At 36.2% G+C, this 27,914-nt stretch overlaps 3 protein-coding genes and 1 long non-coding RNA gene across 16 annotated transcripts in view; 2 read left to right on the top strand and 2 right to left on the bottom strand.

The window, feature by feature from the left end:
* Positions 1-9,256, top strand: part of LOC112557532 (coronin-2B-like) — a 54,919-nt gene extending 45,663 nt beyond the window's left edge. For 10 of the 13 annotated variants that reach the window (XM_025227454.1, XM_025227450.1, XM_025227455.1 and 7 more), the window contains 3 exons: positions 158-385; positions 3,065-3,157; positions 5,231-9,256. In XM_025227454.1, the coding sequence (XP_025083239.1) occupies positions 158-385; positions 3,065-3,157; positions 5,231-5,383 (474 nt within the window). In that variant the 3' untranslated portion in view covers positions 5,384-9,256. The remainder of the gene's footprint in view (positions 1-157; positions 386-3,064; positions 3,158-5,230) is intronic. The other 3 variants (XM_025227457.1, XM_025227456.1, XM_025227458.1) reach the window with 3 other exon arrangements.
* A 1,306-nt stretch (positions 9,257-10,562) lies between these two features.
* Positions 10,563-17,460, bottom strand: LOC112557348 (39S ribosomal protein L9, mitochondrial-like). The gene is made up of 8 exons (XM_025227147.1): positions 17,325-17,460; positions 17,040-17,159; positions 16,095-16,251; positions 15,118-15,239; positions 14,001-14,051; positions 13,584-13,685; positions 12,100-12,180; positions 10,563-11,704 (listed from the first exon to the last, which is right to left on the bottom strand). Exons 2-8 carry the CDS (start codon positions 17,136-17,138, stop codon positions 11,558-11,560), a joined length of 759 nt encoding a protein of 252 aa, XP_025082932.1. The 5' UTR covers positions 17,139-17,159; positions 17,325-17,460; the 3' UTR covers positions 10,563-11,557.
* An 86-nt stretch (positions 17,461-17,546) lies between these two features.
* Positions 17,547-23,705, top strand: LOC112557349 (COMM domain-containing protein 4-like). Its single transcript, XM_025227148.1, has 9 exons — positions 17,547-17,667; positions 19,680-19,751; positions 20,105-20,170; positions 20,651-20,690; positions 20,929-21,048; positions 22,263-22,343; positions 22,792-22,853; positions 23,050-23,164; positions 23,350-23,705. The coding sequence occupies exons 1-9, from the start codon at positions 17,665-17,667 to the stop codon at positions 23,391-23,393; spliced, it is 603 nt and encodes a 200-aa protein (XP_025082933.1). The 5' UTR covers positions 17,547-17,664; the 3' UTR covers positions 23,394-23,705.
* LOC112557350 lies at positions 21,055-27,385 on the bottom strand. Its single transcript, XR_003097942.1, has 3 exons — positions 26,170-27,385; positions 24,803-25,466; positions 21,055-21,404 (listed from the first exon to the last, which is right to left on the bottom strand). It is a non-coding gene; the product is annotated as an uncharacterized LOC112557350 (long non-coding RNA).
* Positions 27,386-27,914: the final 529 nt, after the last annotated feature.

Below are 27,914 nucleotides of genomic sequence, written 5' to 3'. Positions count from 1 at the left end.
ATCATGGTTTTCTTTTTGGTAAAGCATTGTTGGATGAAGTACATAATTGATAAGCAAGGCCTACATAACCAGAACTTCATGCATGATGCAAGCATGACTGCATATCTCTCTCCTGTTCCTGTAAAACTCTTGCTCTTTTCTCTCTGCCTCAACCTAGCATGAACCTCTTTCTTCACAATCTTTGGAGACGGTCAACGATCGGCCAAAACTGACCTCTGTGCACCACTCATCTTCCTTCCAATCCCAAAGCCACTCCAGCGCCACTTCTGGTGTCTCTTCAAGACGCCACCAGATCAGCCGAGCCAAAACTATATCTTCTCCTCACGAGCACAGCAACTACATAAACCTAGTCATTGGAGAACCAAGCATTCAGTCATATTCTAATGTAAGTTGTCATTTGTAAGTGCTTATGCACTACACGCCTTTTATTCCCCAGCTTTCTCCATGTTACATATTGGAGTCAGTTTGTATCTAACCAAAAATATATCAAGTATAAAATATATGTATGCTACTTTGCCCTTTTTCCTTATTGCTTCACAATCAGAACTAAAAATTATAATATAAAGATTTGTGCTTTATTGGGTATGCACTAAATCAAGTGCCAGGAAAAACTTCAAATCCATTTACTGTGGATTATGCTTCTGTAAACTGAGAAAAGGGATTAAAGTTGCTTGTTTGGTGAAATAAATGTGCTAGAAATAAAATATTTCATCTAAAGCTTGTGTTCCAATGACAGAATTGTTTATCCTGGATTCAAAGAGCCTGGTGTTTTCTGATTAAATGGGAACAAATTTTGAAGTGATGTTTGGTAAAATTGGTGTGAAAATGTTTACCCTAGAATGTCAAATGAGAGAGGATACAAGCCAAGTACAACCAGTTTTATGCGAAATTGCAAACTAGAAAAAGGCCAGAGGTTCCATATGAGACAATCCATGGCTCCCCCCGAAAAAGCTTTCTGGTGAATCTGTTCCCCCCTTTCCCCCCAAAAAAAACCAAAACAAAACAAATGTAGCAGTGTGCCAGGTTTCTTGAAACAGCTTGGGAACATGAATGATAAGATTAAGCAATTATTCCCTGAGTATCAAAACTGGTGTGGCATTAATAGTTTTTCTCTCTTATTAATCCGAATAGTTTGCATGATATATGTACATTGTCTTCACTTATATGCTTTAACTGGCAGCTGCTTAATTGTTCCTGCACTGATTTAGATATGTAACATCTTGTCTCTTTTCATTGTTGCTACACTTCACCACATTGTTATACCTCTATCAACACCAGTGATTGATGACAAGCTTGTGTTTGTTAGCACTTAATTCATAGATAAACTTCTTACCTTATCTGATAATCTGTTACTTCAGTGTTCTCATTGTGTAGATATGTGTTTAAATCCTTTTATTAGTTTGTCCATGTTTCATTCCTTTCATTAACTATGTGCTGTTATGTTTTGAGGAAGTGGGTAAATTCCATAGCATATTTCGTTATTGCAGTATTTTTTAATAATTTAGTTACTGCAATATTTGTTAATTAACATAAGCATTTATCAGAGACCCTTAAAATGAAACCGGATTCTGTTTTCTCAGAGGTAAGCAGAGAAACTAAGCATCAGAGCAAAAGAGAGCACTGAAGTATGAGACGATTTGATTTAGTCTGGAATTTGCTAATGTTTGCACTATGTATGCTTTACTGAATACAAGATTTCATTAGCAGTGGTTGATCCTTCCTTTTGCATTCACTTTCAATCTGTAGAATGAAGGTGCAAGAGATGTACACAGATTTTACCTGTTTTATTTTTAATTAGATTACCATCAAATTGTGGTAGGCAAAACATGCTGCATCACAAAACTCGTTCGAGTGAATCTTTCACAAAAAAAAAAAAATTGGATTTGTCCAGCGAGCATGATGATGATGATGATGTAGTTTTATAGCGCGCTAGTATCCGCATCACAAAGATGCGCTCAATGCGCATGTTGATCAAGTTTAGCATCTGATAAAGATACCTTAGTATATGTTTTTTCCAATTGTATTGAACATAGTTACCTTCTATTAGCATACATGATGGTTTTACAGTTATTGACAATTAAATGATTTTATGGCTGTCGTGTAGCAACAAACAAGGTTAATGAAAGTAATACAATTCTTTGTGTGTGTGTGTGTGAAGTAGAAACAGACAGAGCAAAAGAGAGCACTGAAGGACACACACATTTAAACCCTTTGTTTTCTCTGGTTTTTTTCTCTTATATGTTCTTACATTTTCTCTCAGATAAAACTCACCTACTCCACACTTTACTGCCATCATTTTTGCCAGTAATGGTAGTATCATTTTAAGCAGCTTATTATATGTTAGCCTTCAGCACCTTCCCAGTAATTTGACTTGCTACCTGCTAAACACATTGAAAATCCTCATAACATACTGAGCTGCTGTTATCCATACAAAGCTAACACCTACCTGCAACACCCTCCACCATCATGGTCAAAGGATTGTCTAACGTTCACTACGATTATAAAATTACACACACACACAGAGATTTTTAATGCTCCGCAGAAATGCTCAGCATGAATGAAAACAATGAAACACAGGTAGCTGGGCACAAGTAAACAGACGACCTACGCATTTGTTTTAAAAACAAGTTCCCTTACATTCTTTTTACTTTTATGATATACCAGGGTTTTGTGGCTTTTCAAAAGGCCTTTTCACTTGATGTTGGGTATGGTCTGCTTGAAAGTTTATTAAATCTTGCATCCCAGTCAAAGAAAATCTAAGCTGAAAATCAAGTGCATCTCCAGTTCTTTTCTTTTTCTTCTGAAGGAAGATCCACCACTGCTTTATATGAAACTAGGTATCTTCAACTTGTGGTGATGTAGTACTGTTGCTATCTTTGTTATTATTGTTTCTTTGTCAATAATGTCATTTTCTGCTTGTCTCTGTGCCTCTCATCGGGCCCTCGACAACTATGTGCCATTACACACTGTCCTCCACTGCTTCACACCAATGCCATCTTCGTCTGTCATCATTGTTGTGTTGTCACCCTGCCTTTTCTGTGCACAACCAACTGTGCTTTCGTAGAAAATCCACATACGAAAGACTTGGCAGTCCCCACCATCCTCAATGCAGCCTCTGTCTGAGATTGAGGCTATGACACCACAAAGTGACTCAGAGGTACGTAGGCTCCTGGGATGTATGTGGTGAAGGTTGAGGGTGGTGAGGGGAAGAGAGAGAAAGCTACAAAAAAGGTCATTTGATTTTAACATGAATGACATTATTCTGTCTATGTTATAACTTTTGGTCTAGCAACATAAGTGTGTAGATGTAATGATGTTGTTGACTTTGGTCAGTCTTCATCACTAGTATGACTAGGAAATTAAAACTTCAAATCATTTTAAGGATGGACTTGTTTTATGCATCGTAAATTTTGACAGCGTAGTGTTAATTTATATGGTGTATTGTCAGGCTTTTTCTATTTGTCTTCTTTTAGGCCTATTATGCTTCAACAGCAAGAAAGTTTATACCTTAAAAGCATTAGGACATAAAGAGCAGAATTACGTAAAGGATGTATGACTGAGGTGTTACTATAATCATATAGTTTGTGAGGTTAATTTGCTGCATGGAATTTAGGTTGTAGAACTTGCTGACAAATGCATATGGTCTATATAAATACTGTAACATGTTACAGACATGACTGTAATATGCACATTTAGACATGTGCATTGATGTTTGTGTGAGAGAGTGTAAATAAATAGCACATTTCTAAAGTACCTTTTTCCAGCATCAGCCAGACTCAAGGCGCTTTACATATAGGTATATATGTGTGTATGCCTCCTGTATATTATGATGCAGCGCTATCATTATATTTTTGCTCCATCGAGCATATCTCTGTGGGGGAAAATAAACTATATTAATTCATGTCATTTTGCTAGTGTTTAGAGGTGTGATTCTCATCTTTCATCATCTGTCCTCATAGGCATGATTGGCCATAGAAACATTTACCATCTTAACCACCGTCACTGTCTTTCTCATCTTTATAGAGAGTTAAATGCTGTACCTTCATCTTTGGTCTTTTGGTATTTTCTGTTTTATCTGTAATGTTTTTCAGTGGATTTTTTCTAAAAATTTATAGATGGAAATGAAGATTCATTAACTAATCAGATCATACATAAGTCAAAAGAGAGAAAATGCCCTCATGATGACTTTGTTTCCCAGTACAATGATGTACTTGAAAGAAGACATCAGCCTTTATACTTCTATATTTCACAAGTAAACACATTGCCTTTGCACTCAGGCTCATCTCAAAGGAGATTACCACCATCTTTGTATTAACCAGACTGATGCTTCACTTTGGCCCCATGTTCATGCTGCTGTCCAAAACATACACAAGGCCAATTTATAAGTTAAAACCTAGAGTATAGAGGTTATTAAAAATATATCGTATCATCGGTTTATACATAATTAATTTGACCTTATAAGAACATTGTATTAATAGAAGATAATGTTATGGGGTTTTATAACTAGATCTGTTTGTGAAAAATGTATTTCATAAACAGTTATTTCAAACTCTTTTATGTTTGTTTTGATAGTTCATTTTACCCAGAAACATATTAGAAGTTACAGGAGATTCAGGCTTTAGCAGTCATTGACATTTTTGGCACAGTTACAAAACAGGGCTGAGGCCATTATGCTTAACTAACAATCTGGGCAAGATGAATTTAAAATCACTTAAAATTGTGTTTGATTGAAGCCAGAAAATGTTGGATACATTACTGTAAGTGGTTATAAAAAATGCTACCATAAATTACAGAGACATTAGTCATGCTTGCTTTTGGAGAGTGTACCTTGCTGATGTTAGTGTTTAGCAAATTATATACCTAAGATACAAGAGTTCACAGATGCATTCACCTTTCAGATTACTGTGTCACTATGACATATGTGAGATGCATGAATTTAAAAGTACTTTTTCTGCTCCTCAGTAGTAGCTAGTTATAATATCTGTATTTCTAAAGCTTTCACTGTTTCTTTCACAGTCTTTGTGCCTGCAAGATTTATTTACTTTAGCATCCTTCTGTATGCGTGTATATGTGTGTGTTTGTGTGCTTTCATTTATATATGTATATTTTTCTGGAAAAAGACTTTAAAACAAATAAAGTAATTGAAACATATTAGTAAACTGTCAAAAACAGAACGATAATAAATACTGGTCATGAGAAAATACTTTGATTCATTTCTTTTTGTCAACAGCTGAAAAAAGCATATTTTCGACAGCTGGAAGAGATTAACAGTTTGAAGGAGCAAGTTGCACTCAAGGACAAACGCATTCGACAGCTGGAAGCAGAGCTTGTATCTCTTAAAGAGAAGGAGACTTCCTTGGGTCCTGGCGAGAGCAACTGTTAAAGTGCTAGATGGCAGATGGAAAATTCCAAATAGTTCTTTGCACCTAGCATAGAGACCAAGAGTTGAAGGTTTCAGGTTTCAGGTTTCAGGTTACGTTTATGTGGCTGCTGTTTGAACCACAGAGTCTGAGAGACAAGAGGAATGTTAGCTGTTGCTGCTTAAAAAACTGATCATTGATATAGAGCTCCAAGTGTTTGATATGCATTTAGCATCAGTTGATGTTGCTGCTTTGGACAGGAAGATTTCTTTTAGTGCAGCAGTTATAAAGCTGAAATTGAATTAAAAGGTAAAGTCTGCAGCAAGGTTCCAAAGTTTTCAGTGTTGAAAATGAGTCATTATAATGAGAAGACTAAAAGTTACCAAATTCTCAACCTGTCATACTATGGACAAGAGCTGAGAAGCTAGCTTCTTACACACTAAATGTGGCTTAGATAGTATGACAAGTCTTCATTTATCTGCAATTGAAACTGTTGCTTGATTTTTCTGCTGGCTTTTTCTACTTAATAGATTCAAATTAATCTTTTCTATGTAAAAATCTCATTTTTTTAAAAATCAGCTTTAGTTTCATTTGTTAATATTTTTTCTTTTCTTGTCAATACTTTGTCTCATTTTGTAGAGCTAGTGAAATGTTAAACTTTTAAAATCTGTTGTGTGTTACTGTGTGTACCATGCATCTAACAACCAGATGCACATGATACTGGTACTCTGTTTCCATGCACACATCAGCTGGATGCTCATAGTGTCTGCTGTTTCTATGGTTGCTGCACAAAATCACTTACTGCTTTTGCTTTGCCCTCAGCTGTATTGCAGACAAAATTAATCAAGCCTTGGGTCTTGGGGAGGTATTATTGAGTTGATGACTTAGTGGTCATTTTGAACAGGTAGAGCTGAAAGCAGGCCATAGTCTAACAGGATGTAGCATTAACCCTCTCTTAGAATTCAATTATGTGCAGCTGAGAGAAAAGAATTACCTAATGAACTATTCATATGGTTCCTTCTTCTTGAATTTGATGTGAATGTCTGATCCATGCAGTAGCTTCTGTTCTGAGTGTAGCAAGGGCACAATCAATATGTACTGCACACACAGTGATAATGAACTGCTCTTCAACGCTCATGCTTCCACTATCATTATTTGCCAGATTCTGTAATCGCCATTGAATAGCAAGCCATTTCTGTTAAAGCAGCTTTTTCTCTGCTTTACCTCATTGGAAAGTGTAGCAGCCATATTCACTCCAAATGCTCTATAGCTTCAGTATTCTTTTCATGTAAAGTCACAGTACTGTTACGAACAGTGATAGTGTTTATGCACAACTGAAGAAAAAACTGTATCCTATTCTGGTTCGCTTTCAGTATGAGGTCACATAACATCATCATAGCAATGTTTGTTGTAACATCAAGATGTCATTCTGACCTTTTGAACATTTCCCTGCAAGAGTATCTTTTCGGCTTTGCAAGGAAAAGAAATAAATTTGCTCTAAGAATAAATAAATAAAACAACTTACAAGAGTGTGAATGGCTGCAAGCATATCGAATGAACCAAGCAAAGCTTTTTCTTTTATTGACTTGGCTACCTGGGCACAACATTGTGGTGATGACATGAAATGACTATAGTAAAGTATACCATAATGCAGTGTAAAACATCATCATAGTTGGCTTACAAATGTTAAATATTTCCATTTATTGTCTCGTATCCATTTGAGATGGCAAACAGTCATGAAATGCAGTTATTTTAAGTACATAACAGAAATTCATTGCGATGTTTAGAATAATAATAGAGATATCTATCAAAGCTGTTAAGGTGCATAACATCGTTGAACAAAACAGCATAGAATATGATCTTTGGGTTCTATGGTGAACTGGTAAAAAGTTGATCTTCTAAATGGTTTCAATGGAAAAGGTAATTCATTGTCTTGTGCTTATTGATCATGACTGTATGCATGACTTTTAGCTAGCACTGTGGGCACTGTTGTTATTAAACTTCTGTTTTTAGTATGGTAACTTTTTAATGCCTCATAAGAAAAAGAATATCGACCTTGATCCATTCTTGGAACTTACATGATTCTCAGTATATGCTCTTTATTTATTTATTTGTTTTTTGTTGATCACCAGTTACTTTATAACTTTATATTTGGTATATTCTATGCAGAAATATGTTTTGTCAAATGTCCATCTTTTATTTCCAGCAATTGAAGGCAAGAAAGATGTTGAGGTCTGTGACCTCAGTGTGCATATGCAAAGACATGTATATTGTGTTCGAGTGTAGTGGACACATATTCTGAAGACTTTTCTGTCTTCATGAAATGTTGGTTGTCATGAAAGAAAAACAATCTATGCACTTTTTATCACCATTGCTCTATGCACTAATGATGAATCATTTTGAAAAGAGTAAGAATTGTTCAATTTTTCATTTTTGTACATTTGATGTTTTGCCTAAAAATGAGTTGTACATGTAGGGGTCTCTTCACTGCAACTGTTGTGATTTTACCAGTTCATAAGTCATTAGTTATGGAAGATTGTGTACTCTGTCCAACACGTTAAAAAATGTTAACTTGTAAAGAAGGCCAAGTCTCATTGTTTGCATCGAAAAGATTTGCTTTGCTTTGAGGACAGTAATATAATTTAACCTTGTGCATTATGATGTGAGTCAGCTAGATGTGCTCTTAAATATTTTCTGAATTATCCAGGACTCATCATGTATCTCTGTAACCATATGGTTAGTGCACTTGACTTCTGAGCAGGAAGTTGCAGGTTGGAATCTCACTTATCTTTGTGGGAAGGTCAGGGTTGGTGACAGAAGATTTCTGGGATTTGTCTTTTTAGTGTTCTACACATAGTGAACTGTTTAGTATATATTGTTCCCACAAGTACTATGCTATGGGACATTTATCTGTCATGTAGACATTGTCCATAGTTACCAATTCATTATTCTCATTTGGGGTAATTTTACGAACCAGTGCTCCTAGGATGAAATGTGATGTGGCTCTCATTGAAAGTAATCTCCGATATTACTTGACACTTTATTAGAGCCAGGCTATTTACTGCGTAATTCTGCTTTTATGTTAACTCGTCACATTACCGTAATTGAGACCTAGGCCCAGTGTGTTGATGTAGGAGTGTTTCCTATTTTATGAAATGAGATCATAATTCTGTGCATAGTGACAGCCTGGTTTCTGCATTTTAGATGATCTTAGAACTGTACCAGAAAAAGTTTCTGGTGGGATTACAAAATCTATGATTTTGGTTGCAGTTTTTAAGTTTTTACTTCCTTTTTGTTGCATTTGTATAAATCAGATCTAATTGCTCTTGAATGCATTAAATGACTCAGACTTCATGCATGTGTGACCCTTTGCAGCTGTGCACACTTTTTTTCAAAAAATTTTGCAGGCAGTACGGTGGCGCAACAGTTAGTGCCTGTCACCAATACAGTGAGGATTAGCTATCCTGGGCTCAAATCTAGTCTCGGGCATGCTGTTCTTTCTCTGCAGGGGATATCCGTGTTCTGGGCTGGCTGCTTTGCCGAAATATAGCCTTAGTTGCTGGCCTGACGTATATAACAAATTCCTCCTCGTAGTTTTAATCTTGCTATTAGGTAATGCCCTGGAGTATGTTTATCCATTTCCTACTATACAAAAAGCATGGGACTTTCACATTGTTTAGAGCAAGTTTCTTGTAGACATTTGTATAAATTTGTAGCTTTTTTTATCCCTTTGGGCATGATAGGCTACGTTAGTGGCTTAGCCAAAGAAGCACGGGGAAGGTGATTTTCATTACTTATTTTGTAAAGTTCAAACTTTCTCCTTTCCAAAAATGTGTAGGTTTCTTGGTCTTATGTTTACCTGAAAGCAGCAATAATAAAAAAGAAACTTCACCCACTGTCATCTTCACAGTCTTCAGTTATCAGCTGGTCATTGTAATACTTATATGCAGTGCTCAGAAGGTCAAGAGATTTTTTTTTAAAGCCTTTAGATTTGGTTTTGCTACAAGCAGGTAAAACAGATTTATGTTACATTGAATGTGAAATACATTTTAATGACATCAAGATTTTTCAAGTTTTAAACTGAAAGCATTCAAGAGAAAAATTAACTTTTTAAAATCTCTTGAGATGTACTGTTTGCAACAAAGATGCAGGTTTTAATCTTTCTTTTGCCCAGGAACCTAGGGGAAAAAAGGAGATGACAGGCTTTGGGTTTTAGGTTATTATTGTGTGCCTTATCATGGCACCCAAACTGTGGACCATGTGACACCATCTGGTGTTCTATCAACTGGCAGAAAGCCAAGGTCTCAGGTTGATTCCAGCCAGTAGCTAACACTAGCACTTTAAAGTGAAAAGATGTTATAGAACTATCATAAGCTGAAAACTTTCATTTCCAGCAGAACTTGTTTAAGTACTGTTGGGTGATAGGAAAGAACTCAGAACTTAGTCACTAAAGTGTTATTCTTTCTTGTTTCTTCTACACTGATCATTAGTAATATTGTGCTCATGTAAATGCAAGGAAACTATGATGCCAAATGTAGAATGCTGTATGCTTCAAAACTATGTATATTCTAGCATATGTCTTTGTGTGTTTGCATTTTATGTGTGCACGCACACATATCTTCATTCCATTGTTAATCCTCACTCGTTAGACATTTATGATTGATAGTTTTGTCAACACAATGCTATAAGCACAATTCTAGTATAGTTTTGATCTCTTTTCCATTTTTTTTAAGTCAATGTACAGTTCCATGTAAACATACTAGACATATAGAAGACATTCAGATCTTATCACAGACATGTGTATGCACATGTCAGCCCATCACATTTACGTGCATTCCTCTTCTTTGCAAAAGACTGCCACAGACTGTGGGCCTTTTTTTTTTTTGCCTGCAAACGCGACAAGTACAGACGCAGACTTCGTAAGTGTTCATGTGACAACCTTGGTCCACACCTTTTGCATTAAAGAAAGTATTTTGCATTCCACTTAAATACTTCTAGATTTAGCCTTGAAGTAGACTCAAAGAATGCATTTCGAAAAAGTTAGTTCGCTATCCGAGTTTAGCGAAAGTTAACCGAAAAATTCGCTATCCGAGGCGTTCGCTAACCGAGGTTCCACTGCTATTCTCATTTAGTATCTTTAAGAACCCAGTTCATTATTGAAGCCATAAATATTTTCAGTGACCAAATGTCCTCGCACATTCCTTTTTTTTTTTTCTGTTAAAAAATCTTCTGAAGGTATTGTTTTTGCCATGCTCAACAATGTGATTCCTCTTTTAAAAAGGGTTGAAAGGGATAGTAAGGATGTTCATGTTGTATATTCATTACATTGACAAAATATACACATTATTGGAAATTTTGGATTTTGTCTCATCCAATCCTGGCGATGACTATCAGGTTCTTTCAAAAGATATATGATGGATGTGAAAAATTGATGTGATTTGTTGAGATTTTGACACAATGTGTAAACAAGTGTACAATAGAGCATTCAGAAGTTGTTTTTTTTTTTAAGAGAATAGTGACCAAAATAATTAGCAACTATAATTTTGTCAATAAAAAGAAAATATTATAGCCAATTTAAACAAAGCAAATAAAACTTGACTTGAAATAACAGGTTTTGCTTTCTTCACAGAATCTTAACCAATCCACTTTGTAGGAGTAGCAGTGAGTGGATTCCTGAAAACAAGTAGCCCATTTGTATTTTGCTCCCCCACCCCCCGCCCTCCAAATCTCATTTCATAATAGCATCCATTCAGCAAGAGAGGAACATCTTGGGTGCTCCAATATTTAAGATGTTATTAAGGTCAGCATTATGTGGGTGCTTAAAACTGACCCGAAAACTTTCTTCCTGCAGGCTGACAGCCATTTTTTTCATTTTTAAAATGGGGTTGAAAGATGTGATAGAAGAAATTATAACAATGTATTTTTTAGTAGTAGCCAAGAAAAACTTCTAATGCATGGATTTTTAAAGCATGGAAAAATCTTTTGGGTATGTAAAGTCAAGCATTTATTTTCTCTCTAGCTGCTGCAAATGTAAGTACTTTTGCAAGCTGACATAAAGCAAGTATTAGTAAATATAAAACTTCCAAAGCCATGTGACACTGTTTCAGTGTTTTGTTTTCACAACTCAGCCACAACGATGTCTTTTTTTTTTTCTTTCACAGCTTGGTGCTCTGTAACACGGTCTAACACTGAAAGCTTTAAGAAACTGTCTCAGCAACTTTCTTTTTCCAAATTCTGACAGTGGGCTGAAAAGTAGGAGGTAAATCCAAAATCTGATTTAGTTTAGGATCTTTGTGGTGAAGCAGGACCATTCCTCTGACCAAAACAGATTTCAAACCATTAATCTGCAATTTAAAAGAGAAAATTCATTTTTGTACGTTGATGCAGTAGTATAAACACAAGCTACCACAACTACCAACAAAAATTAAAGTGGAAACTATGACCAGCTTAAGGGTGGGTATGGCAAATCTACAAACCACTAAAGATTTAGAAAACTTTCAGAAAAAGACAACATTGGAAGAAGGTATATATAATGTGTAAATTCCAGCTTCCTGATTGGCTACCATGCTGACCACAACAACAGCCCAAAAATCTTTCTTACAGTATATGGTCGTGAAAACATGACTATTGGGTACTTTAGAAGCTAAGGGAGTTTCTCTTTACCATCCCACAAAAACAGTGTTACAAACTGTTATTAAATGTTTTTCATTATCAATTACATTAAATAGAATTAACTCACCGTGACCTGGAAGGTTATCTCCCCTGGTTCTGTTATTGCCTGTGTTGGAAGTGTAATACACTCATCCTTTACTTCTACACTCTACAACAGCAAAACATGTTGTGAAAGGAGAGAGAATGGCATTTTTTTTAGACTTTTATATAAATTTATAAAGCAAGAGACAATCATCTTTGATTTTAAGACAATCTGACTGGGGAATAGGGCAATTAACATTTTTTAGTACATGGACGACATTGTTGGGATTTTTAAGAAGAAAATAGTACAAACTGCTATCAAAGTTATGTGGTTATTGACACACAGGGAAACTACAACGTACACTGAGCTGTACATTTAAACTCAAATACAGACCCCACTTATTGTTGGCAAAATGTGATTATCAATATCTTCAAATTTGAAACATTATTTGTTTAGGGTGCAGGAAGCAGGTAGTAATAGTACAGTAAAACCTCTTTATTAAGACCTTCCCGATAACAACCCTCTCTTAACTGGAACTCAAAATTTTTTCATGGACACATTTCACTATATAAACGTCATATCTATTACAACTACTCCCCACCCCCAAACCTGACTTCCAACCAACTGGGGTCTATTATGACTTTTTGCAGAAGTTACGCCGAAAAAACTTAAAGTAAATTTTAAAACAGACTGGTTCTGGCTAACCGTTAACCCCAAATTATGATCTTCTGAGGTCTGAAATTCTCTAAAATTCATAAAAGTGTGTATACAATGATAGAGGAACAAGTTTGGAAGTGGTTTTGTGAGGTGATGCAGAGGAAAATTCCAGTGACTAGAGACCTCGTCCGCGAAAAGGCTTTGTGTCTGGAGGATTTGATGATTTCCAGGTTTGGAACAGATGGTTGGAAAAATGGTTTTAACTTCATATTCGTCTATCATACCTAAGTAGCGAAAGAGTCTTCATCACTGACGATTGGTTTTGCTGTTTACTGCATTTGTGTGAAGGTTACCCCTCTGGCAATATATAGCAATTCCATTAAAATAAATGGTAAAAAAAATGACCCTGGGATAAAAACTGCTAAAGAAAGAATCAGTGTCTTGGTCTGTGTGAGTGCCCTTGGCAAAAAACTCAAATTGGCTATCGGCAGAAGTGCAACACCAGATGATTTCATGACTTGGGAGATTGCAAGTCTTGGAGTTAATTATCCTAATTGGGAATCATTACACATGTAAACAAAAAAGCATAGATCTGTGGACAAAAAGGAAAGCCAGGTCTAGACCAATTTTGGTATCCCATAGTCTATGGCTTGGTACAGGAGACCCTTATATACTGCTCAGATGTTTGAAGTCATGGAATAAAGGTGACTGGTCCCCTCTCGGTTAAGACCTGATTTTGTGAAATTTGGTAAGTCTTAATAGGGAGGTTTTACTGCTTTTGTTTAATGTGAATATCACTTGGATCTCAACTGAAAAATCAATTTAACATTGTGACTATACAGCACCTGGTAGTTATGACAATGAGGACTTACTGCTTTTCTGAGTGCAACACGAATATGAGTTTTGTTGAGAATCCAAGGATTGTCTCCTGACATAGGAATTCGGAGGTACATGCCTGACAGCTGCTTCAAAGTCTGTATAAAATTATTACAAATATATTATTAAACTATTATCTTTCTACATTAAATAATAAATTCAGTCACAGTAAACTTATTACACAAAGAAACTGTATACCTCTTATTTGCATGAAGCAAGAAGTTGATTACAGGAACTGGGATTATGAAAACTATAAGCATATGAACATGTGGGTCTCAACTATTCTCATATGACACCATGGTCAGGATGATTTTTTCAGCACAACCCTGCCTCACATTGCAAGCATAGTCAAAATAACGATGCTCAAATGGAATTAGGCACAGCACATCAGAGCCCAAGAATAAAAATAATACCATTTCAGCGAAGACTCCTAATCGACTTTCCTTTTGATTCCTCAAGTCATTCTGAAACAAATGTCATCTGAAAATCAGATTTCATGGTTTCTACTATTCTGAAAAAGAGCAACATTCAATTAACAATTCTGTTCTTCAACTACCGCTGTGAAAAGTACAGATCGAGAGCACTTCTGGAATACCTTCTATTCAGTTTGAATTGATCAGCAAGTCTATCCCACTTCAACATCATATTTACCAAGTCTGCCATCATCAATCATTTAGTCCATAAACTGTCATATCTAATATAAATCTGTTCTTAAATTGATAGGTATAAGTGCTACTTGCATCGGTGGGAGCCATAAAATTTCATGGGAGCTGTATTTCATTAGTATGTTTACAAATATTGCATGCTATTTATCACACATAATGTTATCCACTATTGAACATAAAATGTTTCTAAATTTGATAAACACTGCTTCCACAATATTATAATTAAATACTATGTTTGGATCATAGTGACCTCTGATATCTGCACTTTTTTTTAATCCAGTAAATTTTATGCTAGTCTTCCTGGTTGCCATGGAGCAAAATGTTTTTAATCTATACTAATTCCAGTTGCCTATGGAATCTACCTGAATGTTAGCAGTCTGTGTAAATTCTATGGGATCTATTTGTCTGTAGGTAGTCTCTGCTGACCCTATTAGTATGGGGGCAGTCTGTGTTGAACACTTGATGCTTGAAATGTAATGAAAAAGTTACAGACATTTACTTGTAACTGCATATGTGAGGAAAAATGTATATGTGATGCTAAGTGTATCATGCCCCAGCTTTGGTTTTCAAACCTATGTAGCTACACAGCATACATACAGCAACAGGAAGAAAGACTGCTTGTGTGGCAGGTATTGAAGGTGATGCCTGACCAGTTAAAATAAGGCTGGAAGGAAAATACTGTCATATAAATGTTTTACAGTCTGCTTGATTTTATTTCGACTAGAATGATGACAGCATTTGTTCATGAAACTAAAAAATGCTCTCACCAAAAACTCTATTTGTTTGAAGACTTTTTTCCCCACCAAAAAAAAAAAAAAGAAAAAAAAATCTCTATCATGAAACATATTTGGGGATTTATACCAACCTCATCTTTTTTAAATCTTTCAATATTCTCAGGAGATGCATATACAGCCAATCCTGCAGGGTAGAGTTTGTTACGAAACAATCTTCTTTTCACAGTCACAAGGTCACCACGGATACCAACACCTGTTACCATATTCATAGAAAAATAAAAGCAAATTGATTCTTCAACTTCTTTTAAAGTAGAAAATACTGCTTGCAGTTGCAGGAGCAATGAAAATGCTGATCCCCCAACTCCAATTTCTGAATAAAGTTACTGATTATGCACTAACTAGTGTCACTGTCACTCAACTACAATTGCACTAGTTGCTTTGTGTAGCAGTAGCACACATACCGTGAATGTCCTCTCCCATGATCATCAAATTGTAGTTTAACAATTTTTTTTTTTTTTAAGTTTAACATGAAATTTCTTTATACTTATATTTTTGTGATAAATCTAACTGGATGAAGTGAATAAACTTGTGATCTGTATTCATAAGGCATGAATTTTATTAACAAATTTTTTCTTAGAAACAAAACATACAAAATACATCAACATGTTGCAATAAGATAAAGCTAAATTCTGCTGCTAATTCATACATTATCATTTCCACAATTGGTAATGTAAATCCATGTGGAAATGAGCAACCAAGAAGTTTACACTAATATGATTCTCATCTTATCTTTCGCTTCTTTGGAATAGGAAAAGTATGTGGTTAAATATCAAAAAGTTGTCAAAATGAGCTAGCATTTGCCTTTCCTTTATAGTTGTTTCTTTCACAGCAATTATTGGAACCCAAGTGACCAGAGCTAATCATGTGAACTAATACAGGCAAGTAAGGGAGCTACTGGGAGCTGATTGCTAGACTAACGAAGATGCCAGACTGAACTCAATAAGTTGTACAGTTTGTATAAATCATTTCGCTACAGCTGCATAAAGTAAAAAGGTTTAGTTCTACATAATTTATGAATTAAAATATTGTAGTAATTGGAAGTAATTACCTTCAACAAAATCTGTCAGAATGCAGGAAATATCTGCTGTTTTCTCATCATGCACCCGACAAACAAACTTCAGTACCTTGTTCCGTGCTTGCAAAGAAGGCTTTTTCCCAATTTTAGCAAGCTTTGGTGGGTACATTCTCTCTACAATCACCGTTGTCTGTCAACAGATTGCATAATATCAATAAACATTAATGTAAACATTCCACATATAATGGTACAGTGGAACCTCGGCTAGCAAACGTCTTCAATAACGAACATTTCGGATACCGACCAAAACTTTCGTTAAAAATTTGCACCAGATACCAAACAGTCACATCACCCACACGTGATTGACCAGCATGTCAGACCAAGCATCAAACACGCTCGAAACACAGTTGCGATCAGACATTTGTTATCTGTGCACATCCTTCTTATATGTAGTGATTTTTATGATTAAAGAAATGTGTGCGAAGTGGTGGGGAATTACAATTGTTTGTAGAAAAGTCTTTCCCTAACAGTGCGATAGGCAATAGGAGCCTAAACATGTTCAATGAAAATGTGAGGTTGTATTACCGAAAAGTGTTACAAAAAAGGCAGAAGCAACAGACCCTGGACAAGTTTTTTCATTCAACCTCAAAGCGACAGAAAAGTGAAGACAACCTAAATTTTACAATGCTACATGTGCTCTTGGAAGGGGAATCCAAGAGGAATTCCACCCCTTCCTCCCCACACCTCCATCCACCCACACCATCAAAACGGCAAGTTTTCTTATGTTAAAATGCTTGTATAAATAAAGTATGTTTGCGCTCTACAACATTCCTGGAACAACAGCATCTTATACTGTCAATATTGCAGTGGCATTTAAAAAAAACCTGAGTTCCATTCCTATTAAATTTGTTTGAGCATGATACCTCTACAGCACTCCTATGTTCCAGCTTCTAAGACACTTAATTAATTCTGTCTCACCCTGATGAGATCCAAGTTATAAAGCGAAGCCGAGGTTTTCTTAACTGATAGCAGTCCTTTACTGCACTGGCTAGCTGTCTGTAGAATAGTTTTCAGCATGGTTGTCCTAGGTTTTGCGATCTTGACGAGAAAACAGAAAAGGTATGTTAGGACAAGTATACGACGAGTGAATAAATGCTCTCAATTGTCGGAAGTTCTTTCGGTACAGCTAGTAGTGCTCGGCGAAATATATATTCAAAAAGGAAAAATATAGTACTTACAAATATATAGATAAAATACATTTACCTGCTGTACTGAATTTACAAAGAAACGTTTAAAACCAGCTTCGATATGCAATTGGAGTTCTAACAGGTTCCCATATGATACGCCGGATGTACAGACGAATTATAGACGTGCACCCGAGGTCACGCCTGTACCTATGATTATTCATATTAACGTAACAAACATTGACTAATACCATATTATGCTATATCATGCCATGAAATATTTTTCTGTTCAAAAATTATTTGGTTATAGCATTCTTTATTATGGGCGGAAGCTTTGACTGCGGAGTTAATTTGATCTCCATTACACTCCTCCTGAGTTGTCTGCTACACGCAAATTACAGCGCTGAACATTATCGAAGATGGTAAGTTGGCTTTGTGTGCTTCCCATTCTCCATACATCCCTCTGTCGATATAATTAGGCATTGCTTTATTCTTCAGGTTTTGTGTTTTTGAGCAAGAGCAGCTGAGAGGCAAAAAATGATTTGTTTTCGGGCTTGTCGCGTCTCGTGATTGTCATATCAGGGGCCGTACGTGAACTGCTGTTGTTTTTTTTTTCAAACATGTTATCATCCTGCTGCCAAGGAAGTCTTGTCTTTGACAACTTCAAAAAAGTATCACCTTGTCTCAAACTTTCCTTTTCAAAATACTGAAAAATGCTTTACATCACTAAATACACAACTTCTTTGCAGACCGTAAGCTATAGAGCATTTCAGTCTTCTTACCCTGAATACCATTCCACCATTACAGCACTGCTATATGTAGTGATTTCCTGACATGTGATCAGGATAAGGGAGTGGATGAAGATAAACAAATTAAAGCTGAATGAAAGAGAAAAACATACCTTCTAACCCCCTCTAACTGTAATCTTAGAGTGACACCATGTTCCACTACTCTTATATTCTCTGGTTTGAGTATTCATCTCTACCAGACGGTGAGAAATCTTAAAGTACCACTCTCACTAGAGAACCACATAGATGTGGTTTGTAAGTCAATTTTTGTACAGCTTTACCATAGAAGAAATTTTTTAGCAGTTTCTTACACCAAGAAATTCATGTCTGCATTTGTGCTATTTTGGCTGGACTGTTCCAACTCCTTGTTTGTTGAAAATTAAGAGCCCCAAACCATTCTCCCAACATTATTTTATGTAAATGCAAATCCAGTCATGTGGCACCACTCCTCTGTTAGCTCCAATGGTTGCCTGTCTGTCCTGCTTTGACTACAAGGTGGTCCCACTGTCTTCATGGCCTTACTCCAGGAGCTGAGTTACTAACACCTTATTAGCCCAGTTGGTCTCTTTTATGTTATCATACCAACCTCCTGCATGTGGCACATATCATAGGGGATAAGTTAGGCCACCACTGTTTTTCTTTCTCTAACCTCAGTGCGTGGAATGCTTTGCCATCATCACTTTGCCCTTACATAACATTTGATGCTCTCAAGTCTGGTCTAAAGACCCATCTTTTTCAGGAATATTTAAGAATGTTTCTGTTGGCTTTCTTTTTTCTCATTTCATGCATTCCACTTATGAGTACATGTGTAAGTATTTTTGTAGGTGTTTTTTTGTGTGTGTCCTGTGTAAGTATGCATGTATAACAAAGATATTGCTTAACCAATTGTTTATATCAAGACACATTGCTGCCAGCAGGGAAATGCTTGATAAAAATGCTTTGTTTTTTTTTATTATTATTAGGCATGCTTACCCTGTCTGTTACCAAACTTCAGCTAGGTAAATTGTCTACCCTCAAATAGTGACAAAATTCCTTTTTCATGGACTTAGGGTTGGCCTACCCAAATCATTTTACCAGCTGGTAATTTATTGGAGAAGCTCCCATCTGATAACTTTCTCATATATAAGTTAAATATAGCCAAGATTGTTATTAACTTAATTCAACAGAAGCTAACACAGAATTTTTCTAGATCAAATAGTAAACTGGACAGATATAATGATTAAAAAAAAAACGTTATGTACATTATAATCTGAGACTAGAAGATTTCAAGAAAACAGAACCGATTATAGCAATCAACTTGTGCTCTTCACTTATTTCTGTTGGTCATTTTGTTTCCAAATTAAAATAAACTGACATTTCTGTGTTCCAGTATTTGCTTTAAACATCTTTTGGTCAGAATGAATTTTTTTTTTTTCCTGTTTCACCCTTAACCTGAACCACTCATGCACAATGACACTCTTCTTTGGGAATTCCCCTGTGGCAGTTAAGAAACTTCACCTACTCAGTAGTTTATATAATCAGGAGTTAGTTTACCTGTTTACTTCCCCACTCAATTTCTAGCAATTGTACCCATGGCTAAATTTCCATTGTCCATGATTATGAACTTAGGACTTTACAAACTCTCTGTTTTATGTTTTATTCACTAGAGATTTAGATTCTGTGGGGACTTGGACTGCCCAGACTGGGTTCTTGCTGAAATCACCATTCTAGCCAAACTGGTAAAATCTGCTCAGCATGTCCATTTTACATATATCTTACTATATATGAATATATGCCTTTTACATATAGCAGAGGTTTTAAAAAAAGACATTCAGAGATGTACCTTAGAATATATACATTTTTCATTCCCTATTTTGACTAATATTAAAACAATCAATTTACAACAGTCAAAAATTAAAACAGTCATAACATTTAGCATATAGTCTTAATATTCCTTGTAGGTCAGTGCTTGATTCGAAAATTTAAATGATGTTGTCAAAGAATCTTAAGACATTTAGTTAAGAGTTGAAAAATATCCACATATTATTAAGACTATGAATGTGAGATTCCATTCTTTATATTATGTCTGCAGACCTCAGTCAAAATGAAAATGCTGTGTGTTCAAGTTCTGAAGAGCATGGTTGGCAACCAAATTGATGTGAGAGCTCTTTGTCAGTGTATAGCTTACCAAGCAGATTGTGGCCATTGTCTGTATGAGAGAGAGAAGGAGTGATACAAATTCATACCCTGTTTTGCAGGAGTGCTCCTTCTGTGTATGGGAAGGTTGTAGACCATATTTGGTGTGTGTATCTTGTTCATTACTATCTTAATGTCCTGGTTACCAATTATAAATTGTTACTGGTCACAGTAAATCAGTTTGAAGATCTATGATTCTTATGTTATTAATATCATCATCATTACCACATGCTTCATGTCAATATCATAGGAGAGAGTGGGAGGGCAACTGAAAGAGGGGAGAGTCAGGCAGGGAGAATGTAATAACAGTGGAGTGACAAGGTGTCAGAGCTTAATCCAGTTAGTGAAAGGGCATCAAAGGTACTGCAAATGAATATGGATTGCTCTATCTCAAAGAACTTACTAAAAGAATGTCAATAAAGTTTTTTTTCTGTTAATGTAGTATGAAAAGCTGTACAAATTGACATCGGATGCGAAATTTGGTAAGTTTTTCTGCGTGTGTGCACTAATGACTGGCTTAAGATTGATCTTTGAATAATAGTGAATTTATCAAGTCTATTTTCATGATCATATATTATTGAATAACAAGAATGTGAACAAGGAAAAATCTCCTCTGCTTCTAACTGAGAAGAGTACCAACATCTGGCAACACACAGTCATTAAAATAACCTTGCATCAGCAAGGATTAATTTCTGATCTTTAATTTTGTTCTTTTTTCAGAAATGGGAGATGTAAAAGCCAGTATTGCAGCTCTTTCTTTCATCTTTTCAAATGCGGCTAAGTATGGATGTGATGATGAAACTTTGTCCAATGAATTGCAACAGCTTGGTCTTCCAAAAGGTCAGTACCAATAATAAAAGTAAGGACCTGTGAAACATCTATAGAAAACAGGATGAAGAGGAAATAGAGAGGTGGAGAAATAAAGCAAGTAAAGTAGAGAACTATCACAGGAGAAAGACATTAGCCTGGTTGTATTTCATTGTGCATAGAGAAATACACATGAATAGATGCTTCTGGCACATTATTTTCATTGAACTTAGTTTAAGAAAATAAAATCCTTGTACCCAACACTCATTCGCCACAGATAAAGGAGCAAAAATCTGAAGGTTCTACATCACATGCATATAACAGTTACCATGGATACGCCTCACTAAAATGCTTTCAGGCCTCTCATTGGTTGCAGCTTTGACATGGTACTGTAATGAATGAAATCAGACTTTTGTTAATTTGAATTCAGGTTTAGGCATTCAATGAAAACAGCAATGCACTTTGAATTAAGAGTGCTGAAAGAAAAAAAGTTGTGGCATATTAAACAAAGTTTTTATTAGAATTCATATCATGTTTACCATCGATAAAATGCTTGGGGCTTTAAGGCACTGCCATGAACATGAATTTTATTGAACAGTTGCAGAAAAAGTATGTGTCAGTGAACATATGTTAATATTATCTTCATACCTGATGTCAAGTTATTAACATCAGGTTTTATGCATGTAACTCTGTGTCACTAGTATTTGATAACCAGTCATGATGAAATATCAGTTTTCTTCTCCAATTTGTTACAAAGTGTCATATGATGAGACCTCCAATCTACACTTTTTTAATGTTTTCAGACTTTCAACGTTGCATCATTTATGTTTTTAGTCCCCTTTGAAAATTTTCTTTATATAGTTTATGTTACACATATTTCTAGGAATCATGTGATATTGTAGTAGGTACACCTTTAGAAATCAATAAATTGGAGGATTAGTCATGAAGATATAAAGCAAGTCTTTACCAGGTCATGGCATGATAAGTACTGTTTGGTACCATTGTGTAAAGAATTCATCTTTTAGCTTATGTTGGGAAAAAATGGGTTGACCAGAGGGAGGAAAGTAAGAAGCACATGTAGTGCTGGATCCTAGTGATCATTCTTCATTAATTGCTTCCTTAAGGCTGACAAGTACCTTCACTTTCTTCTGTCTGATAAAATCTATTCTTTCCTGCCAGACAGTGAAAGTTTGGCCTTTAAAGCAAGTGCATAGCGATTGTGATGGCATGTTTCTGTCTCTCAATAGAACATGCTACCTCACTCTGTCGTTCATATTCTGATTCTGTGGAAAAACTGCAGGCAGAATTTCGCCGTCAGAGTTTTCGTGGTGAGTTTCCTGTTTGTGCCTTATTGACAGCTGGCAGATCCCACAGTTGACAGTAAAATTTAAGTATGATATGCCTGGTATCATGCAGTTCTAATCTACCTATATATGATATAAAGTGAATAACTCTTACTGGTCTTTACTTGTTTAAACATACCAGTGAATAATATGCAATTAATAATTCAGTTCTACTCTTGTAAATATGCATAGAACCTAATGTGTTTTTAAAATATGTTCATAGCTACAGGTTCTAAATTAATGTGGATTTTTTTTTTAATGGTAAAGACGGTCCTGTTAAATGTTTGACCTCCCACTTCCTTTGCCTTTAAGCATTCTTAACTTCATGGTCCAGGTCCACATAATATACATTTTTATTTAATAAGGAGCAAGAGGACTGTTAATGTACAATGCATATGAACTGAGCTAAAACTAATTTGTTGATGATTTTTAGTGTCAAAATTGGAGTCAGTGCAATGGAGAGTAGACTATATATTGAGTTCAAGTGAACTAAAGGTGAGTTAACTTTGAGCAAAATGCGTTAAGTATTTTACCAGTTTTATTTTATCAGACTTGCATGTTTTGTATGTGCATTTTGTAGTATTTGTACACTTTTTGGGATACCTGTGTATAGCAGATTAGCTTTTCTTGTCTGATAGATCTTTGTATTTGCTCACATCTGACAATGTAAACTGGCTATTGTATTTTACAGGAAGTTAATGAACCTAGTCTACAACTTAAGCTGCAGATAAAAGATCCTGACACAGAAAAAATTAGACCTGTAGCTTTCACTCTCACTGCCAACAAATTTAGAGTCCTCCTCAGTGGTAAGTCTGAAACTGTTGTCCTCTGAATAATGTTGTGTTTAGAAATGAAGACTTTGCAATAATTAACCATGTCTTCATCCTGTTTTGCAATTTCCTGTTTTTTTTTGTTTTTTTTTTTGTTATCAAAAGATTTTCTTATGTTTATTGATGAGTGTTCTTGTTTGTTTGTTTTTTTTCATTTTCAGAGCTTAAGCAAGCAAATTCTCTGATGGAAGACTTAAAATCGTAGCTTAAGTACCTACATATACATTTCTACTTCTTTATGTGTGTGTGTGTGAGAGAGAGAGAAAGAGTGTGTGTAGGGGTAGAAACATGTACTTATGTATCAGAATCATGTAACTTAGCTTTTAAAATATTTAAAATGGGTTAGACATTCCATAAGTGGAAATTTTTGATGAAACTTTCACATTGTTACAAGGAAAAAACTGTTTCTGACCAAGGTATTGACTGTAAAAAGTTGTGCAAGACTTGCATGTGTATAGAAGTGTATTCATGTTCTCTGCATTGAATATTAGGTGAATAAATGTTGGTTCACACATCATTGTTATGAGATTTAACAGTGTCTCTGATGGTTGCAGTCATGTTTTGAGATATACTGCTGTCATTGTGCTCAGTGTTGGCTTACCTTCACATTCTACATTTAAAACTTTAGCCCTATTTCTAAACTTTGCTGATTTTCTTTCCCCAGGATGTGCAATGAGTGTGTGTATAAACAGGTGCATGGCAAAAACATGCAAGCATATGCTTTCTTATGTATTTATGAATTCTGTTATGTTTATGAGAGCCTCTCTCAGTCCAATAACCATTATACTTTGTGAAAGTTTTGAAAAATCTTTTGCTAATGAATGAAAAATAATCAACTCAAGAACACAATAACATTAATAAGAATTAATACCTACCCATGGAAGGGATAGAAAATAAGTAAACTGTTGCCACACTCCTAATTTAAAATCTGCCATTTATTTAATGATGATGATAGTAGTACTTACAAAACACTTTCTTCACTTGGCAGTGAGATCACTGCGCTTGAACCAAGGAGTAGCACGAAAAACAAGTTGAGGAGCACTTACAGATTCCAAAATGAGCAAAACAAAAGTAGCAAGGAGAGGGTTGAAAAGATAGCAAGAAAAGGGGAGGGCATCAGCTATTGAAGCTATTCTTTCTATGACTGAGGTGTTGTGATAGCTTCAAAGCTGGTCACAGGGGTGAGGCACAATTCCTTGCACAAGGGCCTGAGTAGGAGGCAGAGAGGCACCTGTATTTATGTCATCTGGTAGGAGACATGCTGGGGGTTTGCATGGGGGCGTCAACATCTCGGGTATCATGGGGCAAGACCTTGAAGACAATACTAGAGCAGTGGTCACTTTATAGCTGGAGCGAACCCAGACTGGCAACCAGTGCAGCTCAACGTTTGTTTTCCCTCATGTCATATACTCCAAATATTTAGCCTACAAACGGTACAACGACCTTTAGAGATCTTGCAGAGAAATGTGCTATCTATAAAAAAAAAAATGAACGATCGCGCAATGTAAAGGAATGTAACTCTGTATTGATGACTGTTTCCCTATCTCAGTCCAAACAGTATAGCCCATTACAAGTTTTAACAAAACTAAACTTTTTCAAATCCACTTTGCTTACCATTGACTTTGAAGTATAGCAAGATTGCTTTAAACTGGTTATTTACTAAAAATTGTATATCCGCTGCGTGGGGTAACTGTTGTAGCCTGGCTGATGTTGCTACTCCTGACAGACTGTCAGCACACAGTGCATTCAAGCGGAGCAGACCAAAGGAAGTGTAGGGAGGAGTGCCACGCCGCTAGCCGTTTGTCGTACATGGGGAGAAAAAACTGCTCGCTCGCTCCATCTCCCACAGAAGTCGCCCCATACCACAAACCAATGTCCAGGCAGTCCAGCAACACACCCCCAGCGTATAGAAACTACAAAGGAAGCAGAAACAAACATCATGGCTTCTTATTCACACACCAACATGCAAACACCACCCCGGACATTTCCACAATCACAGCACGGACCTGTATAGGGAATACGGATTCATGATCACAGACTTTGACCTTACTCACATTAAATCACTTCAGACACAAGGCTCAAGCTAAGCATCATCTACAAAGACTATACGCAGATACTGACGGATCTCATGATCCAGAGACACAAGCGACCGGACTGGCATTTGACTTTCCTGAGATCATGTCATCACCAGACTCCTGACACATACACCACCTTTCTTCACAGCTGAGCTAACTGTTGCATGTATAGTCGGTGCAGACAGCTCTTCATACAGTACAGCCTAAAAGGAAGGACAAGACATGGCATGACAATACCTTCTCATTTAGACTCACTTTCAACTCTCTGGGTGCTAAAAAATCAAATCATCTAACAGAATTGACAGAGTGTATGAAATACTGTTCGCTCATAAATAATATTAACAAAGAAAATGGAGACATACAATTTTTCTAGGCTACCTCCCATATTGGAATCAAGTGGAATGAAGAGAATGAAAATATCAATCCTTAAGTCACCAATCTAAACATTGATATTTCACAGGCAGTGAGAAGAATAGCCATAAAGCCAGTAATATAAATAAGATTAATTGGATTCCTCCCAAAAAGAACAACCAAGGCCACAACGAAGATTAAAGACGACACACGGCTTATATCATTCATCCTAATACAATACAGGTATGTGGGATGTCACAGACTTGGGTACAAATACTGGATGTAGCAGTAACTGTAGTAGAGGTGAAGCCTACACTTTATAGCATTCTTTGAAATCTAGCTTTATTTAGTTTTCCTCGTGATGCACTTTTTTTGGTTCTGCGCTCTAGGATGTTTTCGTTCTCTAATATGATCAATTTTCTGTCAAGCCTTTCACTAAAACTTATTGATTGCCAAGAGAAATCATGTAATCTAGTTGTGTATAGTCTTAACGATATACACCTATAATCTTTACTATCATACATTGATATTGAAATGTACATATTTTATACTCACAGATGTTTAAAAGTGCGTCAGTATAGTAATAATAATTATTGCTTTTGAAAGAGCATATTTTTATTTTCATATGTGTGTTTCTTTCCTCAATTCGAACCACTCCCAGCCACTGCGAGATTAAGTTGCTGGACACGCCCTTGCAAAGTGATCTGTAATTTCAAACGATCGAGCTTGTATTCAGCGAGGGGTATAGGTAAAGTTCATGTTTAAAACATAGGTAAAATAAAGGACTGATGTAATGTAGTGTGGTGACATTTTTAGCATAGCAATGCATGAACTGAAACTCAGCTGAAAGGCAAAGGGCAAAAGCTGCGCTAAGCAACAACTCCAGTCGCTTCCTTTCTAAAAAGTGAAAAAAAACCCATTTCAATATAAAATGTATAATACGTTTCTCATATATTCATACAGGGCTAGATGTATAATAAAAAAAAACAACCAAACCCATAACTTTTACTTAATCTGTTACCCTCGTAAATAAAGATTTAGCATTTGTCAGCAATAAGGTAACAAAAGGCCGGTTTTGTTCGACCCTGGTTTTCATTCTGTCAGACATTCTTAAAACCATATTGAAACATGTATAATCAAAGCTCAAAGTCCAAAAATGTTTACTCAGAACCCTCAGAGAGCATGTAGAACAAACTGTATTATACACAATAATGAAATATGTGATAAATGCACAGTATATCTGAAGAACTGAAATACACAGAGAGTAAATGAAGACAAAGTAATTAAATGTTCACTATGTACACAATAACAACTTTGATCTTAATTCTTTTTCCCCGAATTACTCGGGCATGACTGCGGAAATGAATGACCTCGCCTGCGGCGTGAGCCCATCCTTCCTCCCAGCGCACAATGCAAGCATGGACGTGAGTATAAGTTCGTGATGCGAGTCTGTTGCCTGTCACGTGCTCTCCGCCGAAAGATGCGCGACGCTCCAGCCCTCTCCCGCCTCCGCACCTCGACCACCCCTGCAATAAGCGACACTCAACAACACCAAGAATGTTAAACAACAACAACAACAAACCAAATGCAATAAAACGAGACAAATGCGCATATTGTATTTTTAAATCCATATTGAAAAACTAAAGTGCATGTAAAGGCTGATGCGTTAGGGCAAAAGTAGATATATATTTCCGCTTTTAAACAGCGATGCGTTGAACGTGATCGAGTAGATATGAACTTTTGTTGTTCTTTTGGAAACCTGAAGCTCGCAATCCAGAAGATAGATAATGCAAATGGGATGATATATATATATACAGAGATAATTTTAAGACGCGTCAGTGACCTGCAGACGATCGACAAATGTCTGAAAGTAGCAGCTGAAAGATAAGAGCTGTGATCGGCAGCGACTTGACCCACAACTGAGTGGAACTCCCAGATGAGAATGACCAGTCTGTCAACAACTTGTGGCACCATCTTTCAGACTCGGGAATTGCAGCTGACCACCTTACGATTTGCTGGTCAAGAAAAAAAGTAATTGGTCAAAGTGTTGACTGTGGTGTTTAACTCGGATTAAAGTTCTCTGAAAGGCGATTACCCTCGCAGACTTTCCTAAAAAGAGATCAAGTATTACACCCACACACATTGGACTTGACCGACTATAACGAGAGACAACAAGTAAACAGGTAATAAACACGCCATCCATAAAATGGAGTGTGTATCTATCGGGGAGCAGGGCGCGGGTTGGGGGAAATAACCTACTAACCTTCCGTCGCACCACACACCACACATCTCTATTCCCG

This window comes from Pomacea canaliculata, linkage group LG2 (genome assembly GCF_003073045.1).
Source record: "Pomacea canaliculata isolate SZHN2017 linkage group LG2, ASM307304v1, whole genome shotgun sequence".
Classification (NCBI taxonomy): Eukaryota; Metazoa; Mollusca; class Gastropoda; order Architaenioglossa; family Ampullariidae; genus Pomacea; species Pomacea canaliculata.
The sequence above is the reverse complement of the archived record's forward strand: the minus strand, read 5'-3'. Positions and strand labels throughout refer to the sequence as shown.

Excerpts from the sequence above, each read along its gene's own strand:
- LOC112557348 (XM_025227147.1), bottom strand. The coding sequence starts at position 17,138 with ATGCTGAAAACTATTCTACAGACAGCTAGCCAGTGCAGTAAAGGACTG. Across the intron at positions 15,240-16,094 it reads TCTGACAGATTTTGTTGAAG|GTGTTGGTATCCGTGGTGAC; the intron begins GTAATTACTTCC and ends ATATGGTAACAG. Across the intron at positions 13,686-14,000 it reads TAGGAGTCTTCGCTGAAATG|ACTTTGAAGCAGCTGTCAGG; the intron begins GTATTATTTTTA and ends AATTTTATACAG.
- LOC112557349 (XM_025227148.1), top strand. Across the intron at positions 20,171-20,650 it reads TGGTTGGCAACCAAATTGAT|TATGAAAAGCTGTACAAATT; the intron begins GTGAGAGCTCTT and ends CTGTTAATGTAG. Across the intron at positions 20,691-20,928 it reads GACATCGGATGCGAAATTTG|AAATGGGAGATGTAAAAGCC; the intron begins GTAAGTTTTTCT and ends TTCTTTTTTCAG.